Source organism: Solanum verrucosum, unplaced genomic scaffold, assembly GCF_900185275.1.
Source record: "Solanum verrucosum unplaced genomic scaffold, falcon-dt-bn FXZP01000280.1, whole genome shotgun sequence".
Classification (NCBI taxonomy): Eukaryota; Viridiplantae; Streptophyta; class Magnoliopsida; order Solanales; family Solanaceae; genus Solanum; species Solanum verrucosum.
Genome location: NW_026019982.1, coordinates 2,969,085 through 2,985,338, shown reverse-complemented (window position 1 = coordinate 2,985,338; position 16,254 = coordinate 2,969,085). Strand labels below are relative to the sequence as shown.

At 32.6% G+C, this 16,254-nt stretch overlaps 1 protein-coding gene across 1 annotated transcript; it reads left to right on the top strand.

Moving 5' to 3' along the window:
- The first annotated feature begins 6,645 nt into the window (after positions 1-6,645).
- LOC125817547 (peroxidase 3-like) lies at positions 6,646-8,126 on the top strand. The gene is made up of 4 exons (XM_049497092.1): positions 6,646-6,855; positions 6,998-7,195; positions 7,323-7,485; positions 7,708-8,126. Exons 1-4 carry the CDS (start codon positions 6,646-6,648, stop codon positions 8,124-8,126), a joined length of 990 nt encoding a protein of 329 aa, XP_049353049.1.
- Positions 8,127-16,254: the final 8,128 nt, after the last annotated feature.

Below are 16,254 nucleotides of genomic sequence, written 5' to 3'. Positions count from 1 at the left end.
TTTAAAAATTGAAATTTTACACCAAACTTTTATCTTTCACAAAAACACCCTCTATAGTAGTTGTTTGCGTTGTATTACATATTTTTTTACGTGAACACCAAAATAGTGATGAAATATTCGGTGAATATGAAAGTGATGATATGGTTGTTGATGAAAATGATGAACAATCGGCTCAGAGTAATAAAGTCATGTGCTTTGTCTACTTCACGATGTATGGAATGATGCTTGTTTCACTCACTCTAAACTACCACATTGCTCCAGTGTCACGGACACTACTTGTTATTTGTTGCAACGAAGATCCAATTGACTTGTAATACAAACTTATGGTTAGTTTTGATAGTTTTTAAAACTTGTGGGTATAAATCATATTTTTCTAAAAAAGTGAAATATGTTTCCCAAATACTATGGCCAAACACATGGTGAAATTTCACCCAAATTTTCACCCAAATAATATTTGCCAAAAATATTTGGAAATCTATGGTCAAACGCTAGCTATATATGGGGGATTCTTCCTTACTATGATTTTTCATGTTTTCCTCTTCAAATTGGCTTCTTTTAATATATTTAGATCATATATTTTAAGCAAGAAGAACATATTTTAAGCAAGAGGATGGAGCAGTTGATTTAGTTAACAAATCTAATAACTAGAACTTTTTAAATTTTTTATTTTGTTCAGAAACTATAAGTTGACCTTGAAGAATTTGGTGTAGATAAAGTTTTAAATAAAAGATTAAGTTGCTGGGAAATAATATGAACAAAATATACCTTTTTTTAAAAAATACTTCTCTTTTGCCCCCCCCCCCCCCCCCGATTGAAATCCATTCGACGATCTTTTTGATAATTATACTAGTTAATTAGCTAACATAACTATAGTTTGAATTAATTATGACTCACAACTTAATTTTAGTTGTAATAATGTCATTTCTCTTCTCTCTCTCGACTTTCTCCTCTTTTATAGTATACAAATACAAATTATACATGTACATATACAATTATATGTCACATATACAAATACAATTAGTCTCTCTCCACTCTCTGCCCTCTCTCCTCCCTCTCCCAATCTAGCTCGCCTCTCTCCTCTCTTTCCCAATCTCACTCGCCTCTCTCCTCCCTCTCATTATCTCACCTGTCTCTCTCCTCCCTCTCCCAATCTTGCTCACCAGATATACAAATACATATGTATACCAGTTACATATATACAATTATCTGACACATATACATATACAGTCCGTCTCTCTCCACTCTCTGCCCTCTCTCCTCCCTCTCTCATTCTCGCTCGCCAGATATACAAATAAATATGTATATCAGTTATATATATACAATTATTTGTCAGATATACATATACAATTTGATCCTCCCTACTCTATTTCCTCTCTCGCCCGCCTCTCTCCTCCCTCTAACATGTAGCTACGAATCATAATTAGCAAATTATAGCTACAAAGTATAATTAAGTTATTTTTGAGTGACTATAAGCAAAAATCCCCCTATGTAAATAAATAATAGTTATAGTCCAATCATTTCCTCAATTTCAAGAGTGAAAAATTTCTTTTTTGGAATGAGTTATTTCATTGTCCCCTTTTTTTTTTTAGAAAATTTTAGAAATAGGCTTTATAGCTATAGTTTTGATAATTGCGCTCCATAATTATAGTTTTGTTTGCTAAGGCGGTTGTCGTTTGTATATTTATGTCCTTTTGTATATTTCGCTTACGAATATACAAATAGGGTAAGTATATACAAATTTTGTATTTATATATTTAAGAATTTTTCAGAACTTCGTTTGTATATTTCGCTTGTCAATATACAAACTGTTGTTGTATATGCATTTTGTTATTAAAATAAAATATTAAGTGCATATGTTAGTGGGTATAAATTATGGTAGAATATGACTATTGGTTTTTGTAACTTATATGACCATTAGTTCTTGTAACTCTCATGGTCATTAGTTTCTTGTAATTCATATTACTTAGTTTTTTGTAACTTATGTAACATCTATCACATTCATCTACCCATATTCTACCCATTGATTATATGAAAGACTTCTTCACCTATAAATAATGGTGTTTCTTCATTGTGAAGGAAAGTAAGAAAAATGTTAAGTGTGAAAAATATTGTAGTGGGTAGTAGTGAAAGAGAGAGTTAAGACAAAAAAAAATATTCTAAGTCTTTAACTGTATTCACTATGAAAAAGAGAATATTTATCTGTTGAAGGACAGTGTTCTTATGTGGAGTTTTGGACTCTTCAACTAATCTGGAGTTGTACAAACACATTTATAGAGGCGCGAGTGCAGCCTATGCACTACTAGTTCGACTGAACGCATATTTTTAAAAGTACAATCAGTTCAAATCTTGAATCTGCTTCTCGTAACAAGCATAACTACACTAATTTTAAATCTTGAATTTGGCTCTGGTAACAATTTTCAATTGTTTGGGCATAACTACAATAGAGGTCCTTTTTAATTCTCAGGGGCTCACACCATTGGAGTCTCTCATTGTTCGTCATTTTCAACACGTTTGTACAATTTCACTGGTGTTTTGGGCACACAAGATCCATCTCTAGATAGTGAATACGCATCCAATCTTAAGGGGAAAAAATGCAAATCAATCAACGACAATACAACGATAGTTGAGATGGATCCTGGTAGTTTCAGGACGTTTGATCTAAGCTACTACAAGCTTTTGCTCAAAAGGAGAGGCTTATTTCAATCTGATGCAGCCTTAACAACAAGTGCTACAACAAAATCATTCATCAACCAGCTAGTTAAGGGTTCCATCGAAGAATTCAATGCGGAATTCACAAAGGCTATGGAGAAAATGGGAAGGATAGAAGTTAAGACTGGCTCTGCTGGTGAAATTAGAAAACAATGTGCATTTGTGAACAAGTAGAGAACCTATGTTTGTACTTAAAAATTTCGAATTTATGTTTGTGTTTTGTTATTGTTTTTCTGGGGATTATTTGTATTGATGTTCCTTTGTATATAGTATGTTTATTATTCGACTTTTGTACCTTCATTGGGAGTTTCAAAATAAAATTCCAATGACAACAGCCTTTTCTTCTTCATTTTTTTTGTACTAATTACTCCCTCTTATTAAGAATAAGTATATACAAGGGTCAATTTGGTGTAGATTTTTCAGTTTCCTAAAAGTAAAATTTTACTATAGAGTGTTACAAGTTGACATAGCTAATGATTTATCTTTTTAAAAGTTGAGAAAATTATAGCCAAGGAAATGTCTATTTAATTTCCTAAATAGTAACACTTTCACATATAATGGTAAAAATTTACAGGATACTACATATGGGGGATTCTTCCTTACTATAATTTTGCATGTTTTCCTCTTCAAATTGGCTTCTTTTAATATATATTTAGATCACATATTTTAAGCAATAAGAACATATTTTAAGTAAGAGGATGGAGCAATTGATTTAGACAACAAATCTAATAGCTAGAACTTTTTTTAAATTTTATTTTGTTCAGAAACTATAATTTGACTTTGAAGAATTTGGTGTAGATAAAGTTTTAAATAGAAGATTAAGTTGCGGGGGAATAATATCAAGAAAATATACCTTTTTATATATATAAATAAATACTTCTCTTTTGTCCCCCCCTGATTGAAATCCATTCGACGAACTTTTTGATAATTATACTAGTTAATTAGTTAACATGATTATAGTTTGAATTAATTATGACTCACAACTTAATTTTAGTTGTAATAATGCCATTCTCTCCTCTTTTATACATATATAAATACAAATTATACACATACATTTACAATTATATGTCACATATACAAATACAATTAGTCTCTCTCCACTCTCTGCTCTCTCTCTCGCACGCCTCTCTCCTGCCTCTCCCAATCTTGCTCGCCTCTCTCCTCCCTCTCCCAATCTCGCTCGTATCTCTCCTCCCTCTCCCAATCTCACTCGCCTCTATCCTCCCTCTCCCAATCTTGTTCGCCAGATATACAAATACATATGTATACCAGCTACATATATACAATTATCTGACAGATATACATATTTGGTTCGTCTCCCCTCTAACATGTAGCTATGAATTGTAATTAGCAAACTATAGCTACGAATCATAATTAAGTTGTTTTTGAGTGGCTATAAGCGAAAATTCCCCTATGTAAATAAATAATAGTTATAGTCCAATCATTTCCTCAATTTCAAGAGTGAAAATTTTCTTTTTGGAATAAGTTATTTCATTGCCCCCCTTTTTTTACAAAATTTTAGAAATAGGCTTTATAGCTATAATTTTGATAATTGTGCTCCATAATTATAGTTTCGTTTGCTATGGAAGCTGCGGTTCGTATATTTATCTCCATTTGTATATTTCGCTTACGAATATACAAATAGGGTAAGTATAAACAAATTCTGTATTTATATATTTAAGAATTTTTCATAACTTTGTTTGTTCATTTCGCTTGCCAATATACAAATTGTTGTTGTAGATGCATTTTATTATTAAAACAAAATATTAAGTGCATATGTTAGTGGGTATAAATTATGGTAGAAGATGACTATTGATTCTTGTAACCTATATGACCATTAGTTCTTGACTTCTTGTAACTCTCATGGTCATTAGTTTCTTGTAATTCATATTACCATTAGTTTCTTGGAATTCATATTACCATTAATTTCTTGTAACTTATTTAACATCTATTACATTCATCTACCCACATTACTACACCACATTCTACCCATTGATTACATGGAATACTTCTTCACCTATAAATAGTGATGTTTCTTCATTTGCGAAGGGAAGTAAGAAAAATGTTAAGTGTGGAAAATATTGTAGTGGGTAGTAGTGAAAGAGAGAGTTAAGCCAAAGAAAATATTCAAAGTCTTTAACTGTATTCACTATGAAAAAGAGAATATTTATCTGTTGAAGGAAGGTGTTCTTATGTGGAGCTTTGGACTCTTCAACTAATCCGGAGTTGTTTGAGTTGTACAACGTTGTTGGACTGTTGTATCCTGAAGGGGACAAGTCAAGAGTGATACTGTTAGATCGGTGTAGATTATGCCGCAGTGGGCTTGAATCTCCTTAAAGAGAGCGACCTATCCGCACCTCAGCCTAAAAATTTATTCATTCATTTTTTTGTGATGTTATTTTCAACCGTAATTTACTGTATTTGTGGTATATTACACTAACACAAACATGGTAATTTATTACTCCCTATGTCCACTTTTAATTGTCATGTTGCGTTTTTCCAAAGTCAATTTGACTAACTTTCAAAGTTAAATTAGATTACATTAATTTGATATTTTAAACAAAAATTTTAGATATTCAATAACTACACGAAAAGTACTATAAATTGCAATTTTTTGCATATCAATATGATGAAAAAATACATCGTAAAATGTTAGTCAAAGTTCTTATCGTTTCACTCTAAAAAAAGGAAACCATGACAATTGCAGTATGGATTTTTCATAAATTGTATACAAATAGTTAGGATAAGCATATACAAAAGTTTGAATTTATACAATCAGGAATCGAATTATACAAATTCTGGATCTATACAAATCAAGCGAATAGCAAGAATTGGAGAAACTGTAGCCCCAAATTACAATTTTCTTAAACTGTAGCTATAATATCTAATATCGGCTAAATATATATTATTTTGTATAATTTCCTTGATGGATGAATATTTATTTTATCATTGAATATCTCCAAGGCATACGTGATCTTACTCTTTGCATGGGAATTAGTTGACTAAAAACTTAAATTAATTAAGACAAAAACTACTATTGGCCTAATTATCTTCTCAACAAACGCAGAATCAATCAATCAATCTTATCTAGGCAGGATTATGTAATTGGTTTTTGGTGAAGTTTTTTTTTTAAAATTGAATACCACTATATTCCAACTTTTTAAAAACCTAATCTCTATTATTGTAATTATGCAATTATGTTGATCCTTACATTATGCCTTTCACATCAAAGATGAATAAATAGCAAAAAGTCAGTGTGTCCAGTTCATATATATGTATGTGCTAATTATGCTACGTAGCAGGTACTACTACTACGTGCTAATTATTGAAAAATTGACTTCCACATGCACAATAAACTATGGCGGAATCAAAATTTTCACTACGTGATGTCAAAGTATAAAGAAAGTCAAGTGAACTCAACATATAATATACACATAAAAGTTTTGCCTATTATATATACAATGTAATTTTGAAGCACCAATTGGACATGGGTGGCTCCATCCAGTTGGCGGAACTAAGAAGTGTCGAGAATTAACCAACTCCCTGCGTTAAAAAATTACACGGTGCAAATAGAGTAAAAAGGAGTTTTTTTGAAAAAAATTATATGTGAGTTGTTGAATCTTCTTTAACCTTTAGAAATATTCAAGTATAGTGGTAAAGGAGGTTAAAATTTCTTTTGGTCATATCTATACATATTTTTCTTTCATTTGGTATTTGATCTTTTAAACAATCTTAATATAGGTGTTTGCTTAAGCATCAAAATGATTGAGGTTGGTCACAATAAAAGGAATCTCACTTAATTAGAAGCTCTATTGAAAGAGACATACTATAACTAATCTAATTTCTAGTCCTATAAATTGGCTTTGATCCTCTCTAGTTGATGTGTGACAGAAAGAAAAAAAAATACCAAGGTCTCTTTCACTAGAATTAAAAAACATGTCTTCTTTTGGCTTGGGTCTCTTTGTTATTTGTATTGTAGGTATATTTTTAGATGCTAGTCATGCACAATTACAACTCAATTTCTATGCCAAAAGCTGTCCAAAAGCAGAGAAAATTATTGAGGACTATGTCCACAAGCACATTCCAAAGGCTCCATCTCTTGCAGCAGCGTTATTGCGACTTCATTTCCATGATTGCTTTGTCAGGGTACGTTAATATTTATCATATGTTCAGATGTTCATTTGAATAGGTCATAAATCGAGTGTCTAAATGAAATTTAATGGGATAAGTTGTCGGTGTATTCTGCTCCAAATTAAGTGTTTCTTTGTTTGCTTTTTTAATTTTGCAGGGTTGTGATGGTTCTGTACTTCTGAATTTCACTTCGAGCACGAAGAATCAGACTGAAAAAGTGGCAATTCCTAATCAAACATTGAGAGGTTTCTCATTCATAGATGGAGTGAAGAAAATAGTTGAAGCTGAATGCCCTGGAGTTGTTTCTTGTGCTGATATTGTTACCTTAGTTGCTAGAGACTCTGTTGTGGTCACCGTAAGTATAAAACTCGAGAAAATAACACACATAAATATTTGGCTATATAACTTAACATCGACTAATTAGTCAGTGTGTACATATAGATTGAACTCGCAGTCTAATTATCTTCTTGTTTGCATGATAGGGAGGACCTTTCTGGAATGTACCAACTGGTAGAAGAGATGGAAAAATATCTAATGCTTCTGAAGCATTGGCAAATATTCCACCTCCAACAAGTAACTTGTCTAGTCTCCAAACATCTTTTGCCAACCAGGGTCTTGATCTAAAAGACTTGGTCCTCTTATCAGGTAAACTCAATTGAAGTACATACACATTTATAGAGGCGCGAGTGCAGTCTATGCACTATTGGTTCGACTGAACTCATATTTTTAAAAGTACAATCAGTTAAAATCTTGAATTTGCTTCTCGTAACAAGCAAACTACACAAAGTTGAAATCCTGAATTTGTCTCTGGTAACAATTTTCATTTTTCGGGCATAACTGTAACAGAGGTTTTTTTTTAATTTTCAGGTGCTCACACCATTGGAGTCTCTCATTGTTCGTCATTTTCAACACGTTTGTACAATTTCACCGGTGTTTTAGGCACACAAGATCCATCTCTAGACAGCGAATATGCATCCAATCTTAAGGGGAAAAAATGCAAATCAATCAACGACAATACAACGATAGTTGAGATGGATCCTGGTAGTTTCAGGACGTTTGATCTAAGCTACTACAAGCTTTTGCTCAAAAGGAGAGGCTTATTTCAATCTGATGCAGCTTTAACAACAAGTGCTACAACAAAATCATTCATCAACCAGCTAGTTAAGGGTTCACTCGAAGAATTCAACGCAGAATTTGCAAAGGCGATGGAGAAAATGGGAAGGATAGAAGTTAAGACTGGCTCTGCTGGTGAAATTAGAAAACAATGTGCATTTGTGAACAAGTAGAGAAACCTATATTTGTACTTAAAATTTCAATTATTTGGCTTTATGTTTGTGTCTTCTTGTTGTTTTTTTGGGGATTATTTGTATTAATTCCTTGTGTGCTTGCTTTGTGCACCGGCATAGCAGAATTCGAATCCGCTGGTTCCTTTGTATAGTATGTTTGTTATTCTGCTTTTGTAACTTGATTGGGAGCTTCAAAATAAAATTCTAATGGCAAGAGTCTTTTCTTCTCCATTACTCTTAAATCTCTTCTATTTTCAGAAAGTTTGTTGTGCTAATTACTCCTTCCCAATTTATGTGAAGGAATTTCTAGTACAAGCAAAGGGTCAAGAAGATATATCTTTTTTTTTTCAAAAATAAAAAATAAATTCGAGATGCTCTTCAAATTTGCACATTGCAGGACCCATTTCTAGAAGCAGCGATCACAACAGGATTTTTTCCTAGGGGTCAAATCTGAAACCTCTAATTAAGAATAAAAGAATCTCAATCATCCCACCACAACTCATAAAAACAGACGAAATATATGAAGAAAGCATAATACTTGGAGAAGAAAACATGGAAGACTTCTTCTATATATGTGTGTACACAAATCACAATAATCTAATGACTCTGATTGGTACTTGGTAAGTTGGTTTGCCATTGACAGATTCACTTCACCAAATAAACAAGAACTATAGTTGAAAATGAAAGTAAATGCTAGAAAAAAACATTTTAAGTATTATAATTTGATATAAACATTATTTTTCATTAGTAATTTCATTGCTTTCTTGATCGGACAAACACCAAAACAAGAAGTTAAACTCAACTTGACAAGCAATGCAACTCGCATAATCAGAGTTGAGATTATAGTACCATATAGTCATGGGCGGATCTAAGGGGTCCAGGTTCTATTTTCAAATCCTACGTATGCACTATATTTTTATTTTTCAAACCCCTTTAAATAAAAATCTTAAATTCACCACTGCATATAGTAGAATATATGGATCATTAGATCCATACTTAACACTTACTTGCAAGGGAAAAAAAGAAGAAAAAATTATCTAAATACACAACTTATTTTACCATATTCTCTAAAATTTCCTATCATTTGAAAAAAATTATAAAAATTCCTACTCTCTCTTATTCTCGGATACATCACTTTACACGATGTATAGGTCGGATACATCACTTTATGCGATGTATTGGTCAGATACATCACTTTACGTGGTATATCGGGCCTACTCGATGTATCGGGACGTTGAGTGATGTATCCGAAACCGAGATGCAATTAATGTATCGGGATGTTTTGGGATGTATCTAGATTCCACTAAATCTAAGTGTAATTTGAAAAATAGTAAAGATAAGATGTAATTAACTCTTAACACTGTGTGATTTGTGTAAAATACTGAAAAGAAGTAGAAGGAAAATAAGAGTGATAAACAAATAAGTTTGTCATATTATCGAGAATCATTAGCATTTTCTTAAAATGTTGATGTATCAATGTGTTAGGCGTTTAGATCATTCACTCTTGATTCATGACAATTTAGGCCATGCACATGATTCTCTATGAACTTTCTTATCCATACCTCCCCAACCTCACTTTTCCCTCATGCTCTGTCTAGCCTCTCCAACTCTTTAGGCAAGATGAATGTCCTCTTATTATTCAATGTCACCTAATAACTACGTGAAACTTACAGAAATGTACCTTCGATCATCTAGTTTATCAACATGACGTACTGAAGTATATATTATTTGTACAATTTAACTATATCTATATTGTGTATAGGTGTATATATTATATGTATAATGAATATATATTTAATATAAAGTAACGAATAGTAGAAGCAACGACTACTAACCAGTTTTCGATCACATATTTTTTAGAGCAATTTTCACATATAACAAACATAAAAATCATATTTGTATGTTATAACTATAGTTTGCATAATTGCGCTCCATAGCAAATTTTATGTTTGTTATGGAGCTTTTGATTTGTTTAATTTGCTACAAACATCCAATTTTATACAAATTGTTCAGTCTTGTATAAATTCATTTATACATTGTAATTTGTATAATAATGTCACAAAAGGGGCAAACATCAAGGATATACACAAGCACCTACTAAATATCTTACTAATCTCATGCCAAAGCTGAAGATTCATAAGCAGCAGAACCTATATGAAGACACATACTAAAACATAGATAACAAAAGGGCCCGTTGGGCTACTTTACAACGGAAGCAAGACTAAGTCTACAAAGCCTCTAAAGAGTATGCCTCTGAGAATCTGATAACTAGTCGGGACAGGGCCCCGACATACCCATTCTGATATATGTACATACGTAGCAAAATATAGGCTCTAAATATCTGATAGCTCCAGGTAGAGGTGGAGCTTACCAACTACTAAACTGGAAGTCTCTAGTCTACTGAAAGTGCTTGTTGTCCTGAGCACCTGAGCCTGTAGCGATACAAATGAAACACCAAAATAATAGGGACGTCAGTACATACAAAACATATACGGGTATGTAAAGCAAACTGAATAACAAGTAGACATCAAATATCATGATAGGCAAATTTGAGCATGTGTATGCATGAGACATAATCCGTAACTGGAATTGTGACCAACCTCAAGGGTCCTCATCGAATGTTTCATGTCTTAGTCATTTATATATACATAATCCCTATAATTTGTCTAAGTGATATCTTTACTTCATTATATCGCTTTTTTGCTCTTTGTAAAGCTAACTGTCAGGGAATCACATGATGGCCTACTAGCGGTAATTAGTGAACCCTGTATGGCATCTGTAGCCCACTGTTATGACCACGCGTGAAATCTCATAGTCTGGTAACGAGGTCTATCAAGGTACGCCCCCCAGGGCTCATGTATGGTCTGCCCGCAGGCGTGTATCAGTCAGGTGAATCCATGACGGGAAATTCCAGCTGACTATATTTGAATTATGTGCACAGAGTAGTGTCGCACATAGTTGCCCTAAATATACCCACCCTACGCTGCAGAGTAGTCTATAATCTCAACTGCTTGCAATTATTTATAATAATTAATTCATTAATCACATAGCTCGTGATACAGTTTGTGTTTACATTCTTTAGCTTGAGAATCATATATCTTGTGACCTATGCACTTACGAACAATCTGTGGCTGGTTGCTTTCTTTAAATTTATGCAACATGTACACCGCTAACTTCTAAGAGTTCCAACTGTAGACAAATGTAGTTGTGTGAAACATATTGCTTCCTTGAAGAGTACTATAACTCTATAGGTTTAGGACTCAACATAAGAGGGTTTATAAAATAGGATAACTTTCTTTCAAGTATCATAGAATCTATAGTGACATTTATCGGAAGAACATGCGAGTTTAGGTCGTGCCTTAAGGGCAAAAAAGGTTTTAGCTTTACATACCTTAATTCGGGACTTACTATCTTACATCATCAAACTCCTTTGCTAAAACTTTATCTATAACATAAAATCATAAAAGGATAGTATAAGAAACTAATCAAGAGTCACAACAATGCCAAAAACACAATAATGGTTTGCGAGCGACAATCTCAACAATTATCATAGATGAGTGGTGTATCACCACACCCTTCTCTTTCTCTATTTTCCAAGTATAGGCTTATGACTTATTTACATGTTCAGTATTACTCCTCATCCTTTAACCATAAAGAACCAGCCCCCTTAATCATCCACACTTAACATAAAAGTAAAACTCATGGCCTCCGATCACCATCCCATCGGTTCCTTGTTAACGATGTCAAATTCCTTTATAAGCTCATAGTTTAAGTTGGTAGAGAACTAATGCAATAAATTAAAATAATAGGAGTTCATATAACCAGCTACAACATATTCCTAGCGACTTAGGAATTTCATCAAACACTTGGTGAGCGACAAAGTTTCAAGAACTATAATAGTCGCGTTCTCTATACCTCGCCTTCCGTTTTAATGTAATCAGCTTACTTCCCCAATACAATACCATTGAACCTCATTTGGTCAAAACAACAGCCAACACAACCTTCTACAAACTCCCTCCTCACTTAAACATTAAATACAATCGGTAAAACATGGATTCACGGCTTCCTATCACCGTCCTGTGAGTCCTACCTAAGGGTGGCAAACAGACCGGTTTTTATCCGGTCCGGTCTGGTTCCGGTCCGGTTCCCGTACCGGTAAGACCGGTACCGGTTAGACCGGTACCGGTTGAACCGGTAAGGAACCGGTCTTATAGGTACCGAAACCGGTACCGAAACGGAACCCGGATTTTTATCTGGTTGATCCGGTCCGGTAAGAACCGGTTCCGGTCCGGTTCAACGGTCAATTTGAATTTTTTTTTTATTTTTTATTTTAAAAATGTGAACGTTAAAGGAGCCGTTGGGCCCTTTTAGCCGTTGGGCTGGGGCCCAAAACGGCTCCAAACAGCCCCCCCACCCCTCTCTACCCCTTAACACTATAAATATATCACATTTTTTCATTTAAATCACAAATTCACAAACTATAAATATCTTATAAAATCTCTTAATTTTCAATCTCTCATAAATTCATAATTATTATTTTGTGATATTGACTTGGAGTTCGAATTTCGGAGATTTATTTGAAGTAAATCGGAAGCTTCAATTGGCATCTCTCAATTCCGGCTTTGGTTATACGTCTACTTTTACGTAGACGTTCGGTACATTCGTTCCAACTTTAATTTTTTATTTGTTTATTAATTAAGTTATTTTATTTTTTTGTTATATTATCTTTGCTTGTTTTTCATAATATTAATTATTTTAAACTTGAACATGAATTTTGAAAAATATAGTGGTAAAAGACCAATGTCGGAAAGAAAAAATAATAGGGGAGGATGAAGTAGTTCTAATTCTAAAAATTTGCCACCTCCTAGATTTAGAATTAATACTAATGATTATACTCATGTTGATGAAACTTCTTTTACACGAGACTCATGACCTATTGAATTTAATTCCGAAAATGAAGTAGATCATGAAACTTTAAATAGATGTTTTACTAATTTTGAGGAAGAATTAGATGAGGAAGTAGAAATAAATGAGGAAGATGATGAGACCCCTACCCCTGCTAGTCCGTCTACCGAATTACCGGAACAAGATGAAGTCCCCTCTTTACCTACTTTTTCAAAGACCGTTGTACGTGTTAAAAGATCTTTAGTATGGAAATTTTTGGTACAAAATGAGGAAAAAACTACTGTTACTTGCACGAAATGTAAATTGATCATGAAACATGTAACTACGGGTACACAAGGGGGAACGGGACGACTAAGAACACATTTGAGAAAGTGTAATAAAGAATTTGCTCGCCTAGATGATATAGAAAGGGCTAATAGAAATGGAATACCTCAACCTGAAAATTCTATGGGAGCTGGAGGTTCTAATGAGGTTCTAATATGGTTCAAAGTGTTTTAAATATGACTAACCCGGCTAGCCGAAGCACACACCGCACATATAGTAAAGAAAAAGATCGTAGAGAATTAGCTAAAATGGTTGCTGTTTGTGGTTTGCCTTTTTCATTTCCTTCACATCCTGGTTTTATTCAGTATATTCGAGAATTGTATAACCCAGATTATGAAGGTATTCCAAGAAGTACAATTAAAAGTGATCTTTTTAAATATCAAAAAGAATATTGTCATTTTCTTCGTTGTTTATTTGTTTATTATGATGGTAGATTATCTATTACTTCTGATATGGGACGTAGTCCTAATGGTAATGATTATTTTACAATTACTGTCCATTGGATTGACCATGAATGGAACATGCAAAAATGAATATTAGGATATAAATATGTTGAAGAAACTAAAACCGGTGCTTATATAGCAACAAAAATAGGCCTTGTTTTACAATTTTATGGAATATGTGATAAAATAATGAGTGTCACTTTAGATAATGCTTCTAATAATTTGAAAGCAATTGATTATTTAAAATGTAGACTTTGTCCAATTGATAATGATTCTTTTCATATTAAGTGTGCCGCACATGTGTATAATTTGATAGTAAAAGATGGTGTTTCTCAATTTGGAATTTCTTGTGAAAAAATTAGACTTGCTTGTAATTGGATTTTTAAAGCTAAAATAAAAGCTAGAATTACAGAATTTAAAAATCGTTGTAAAGAATGTGGACTTAAATATAGAAAAGTTCCAAAAGAAGTATGCACTAGATGGAATTCTTTATTTGAAATGCTTCAAGTTGCTTATATTTATCAAGAGCCGGTACAATTAGTTTTTAATGCTCATAATGCGGACCCGAATTTGAGAATTGGCTATGAAGATTGGGAAAATACAAAAGAACTTATTGAATTTTTAAGTGTTTTTTATAAAGCAACAAATGCTGCTTCTGGTCAATATTATCCAACTATTTCTTCTGTTTTAGTAAATATTTGTGCTATTTCATCTGAATTTGCAAAATATAAAGGAAAAGATCGATTTGAAAATTCCCTTGCTTTTATGATTGAAAAATTCAAAAAATATTTTTTTCTTATTCCTCAAATCTATTTGACTGCTACTACTTTCAACCCAAATTACAAATTAAAAGGTGTTGAAAGAATGGTTGAAAAGATTTATGCAAATTTAGAAATTAGAGATGATGAAACTCCTAGTGTTGAAGATTGTAAAAGTAGCATATATATAAAAGCTAGAGAGTTATATAATACATATAAATCTATGGAAAAAAATATTCCAATAGTTGAACCTCCATCTTGTAAACCTAGAAGCGATGATACGGATGATTGGATGGATGATTATCTTGAGCTTGAATCATCTACTAATAATGATTTTGATTTATATTTCAATCAGGCACGAGAAAAAAATTAGGCATGAAGAAGGACAACTTCAAGCTCCAATATTAGTATGGTGGAAGAATCGTGAAAATCAATTTCCGACCCTTGCTAGGATTGTTCGAGATGTGCTAGCGATTCAAGCATCATCGGTCGCTTCGGAGCAAGCCTTTAGTGCGGCGAGATTTATGATTGGAGATCATCGATATTCATTAGCAAAAGATAGTTTGGAAATATTGGTGTTGTTTCGAGATTGGGTCAATGCCGAAAGAAGAAATACCGGACTACCACAATTAAATAGCCAAATAGAAGACAAAATAGATGAAATATTTGGTGATAATAGTGATGATGGTATGGAAGCAATGGAAGAAGAACGACAAATACAAGTTCCAAAAAATGTTTCTTTCGAAATGATACAAAAGTTACGAAAAGATTTTAAAAAGAGTTTCAATTGTTAGTACAATAATTAATATTCAATACCTAGATTATGTACTCTTTGTCTCTTTCTAATATTTGTATTGTACAATTTATTTATTTGAATAAATATACGGCTATTCGCCTTGATTTTCTTTTAAAATAGTCTCTTATATTTAATCCAAGTCATTTTAGAAATTTAATTTTCAACTATTTTAATATTAGTTTAAAGTTTAAACTTTAATATAAAATTGAATTTTAAGATTTAAACTTTAAATTCAATATAAACTTTAAACTTTAAACTTTAAAGTCAATTTTAAACTTTAAATTCAATATAAAGTTATAAACTTTAAAATTTAAATTTTAAAGTCAATTTTAAACTTTAAGTTTAAAGTTTAAACTTAAATTCAATTGAAACTTTAAAGTAACTTTAAAGTTTAAAGTTTTAAATTGAAGTTTTTTAATAATATAATTTTATTAATTAATAATATAATATTATATAATAATTAAAGTTAATAAAAAAATAAAAAAAAATTACCGGTACAAAATGATCCGGTAAGAACCGGTTCCGGTCCGGTCCAAACCGGTTCCAATCCGGTAACTAAGGGACCGGACGGAACCGTTGGAAATTTCCGGTAAAACCGGTTCCGGTAAGACCCGGTTCTGGTAACGAAATCCGGTAACGAGGACCGGTTCCGGTAAAACCGGTCCTGTTGACCCGATCCTGTCCGTTTGCCAGCCTTAGTCCTACCCGCAAATTATACTTAAAGCATCCTTGGAATACTATTTATGCAGATAGAAGAGGATTCATACCTATATATCAAAAAAAAGTAGCCCCTGCCCTTTTTATTCTCCAAGAACAATACTTTTTCCTTCAAGAAAACATTTAACTAAGTATATCTATAGGTCTATGGAGAGGAAGACACTCGATTCTTGAAGAAACCAACT

Excerpts from the sequence above, each read along its gene's own strand:
- LOC125817547 (XM_049497092.1), top strand. The coding sequence starts at position 6,646 with ATGTCTTCTTTTGGCTTGGGTCTCTTTGTTATTTGTATTGTAGGTATA. Across the intron at positions 7,196-7,322 it reads GAGACTCTGTTGTGGTCACC|GGAGGACCTTTCTGGAATGT; the intron begins GTAAGTATAAAA and ends TTTGCATGATAG. Across the intron at positions 7,486-7,707 it reads AGACTTGGTCCTCTTATCAG|GTGCTCACACCATTGGAGTC; the intron begins GTAAACTCAATT and ends TTTAATTTTCAG.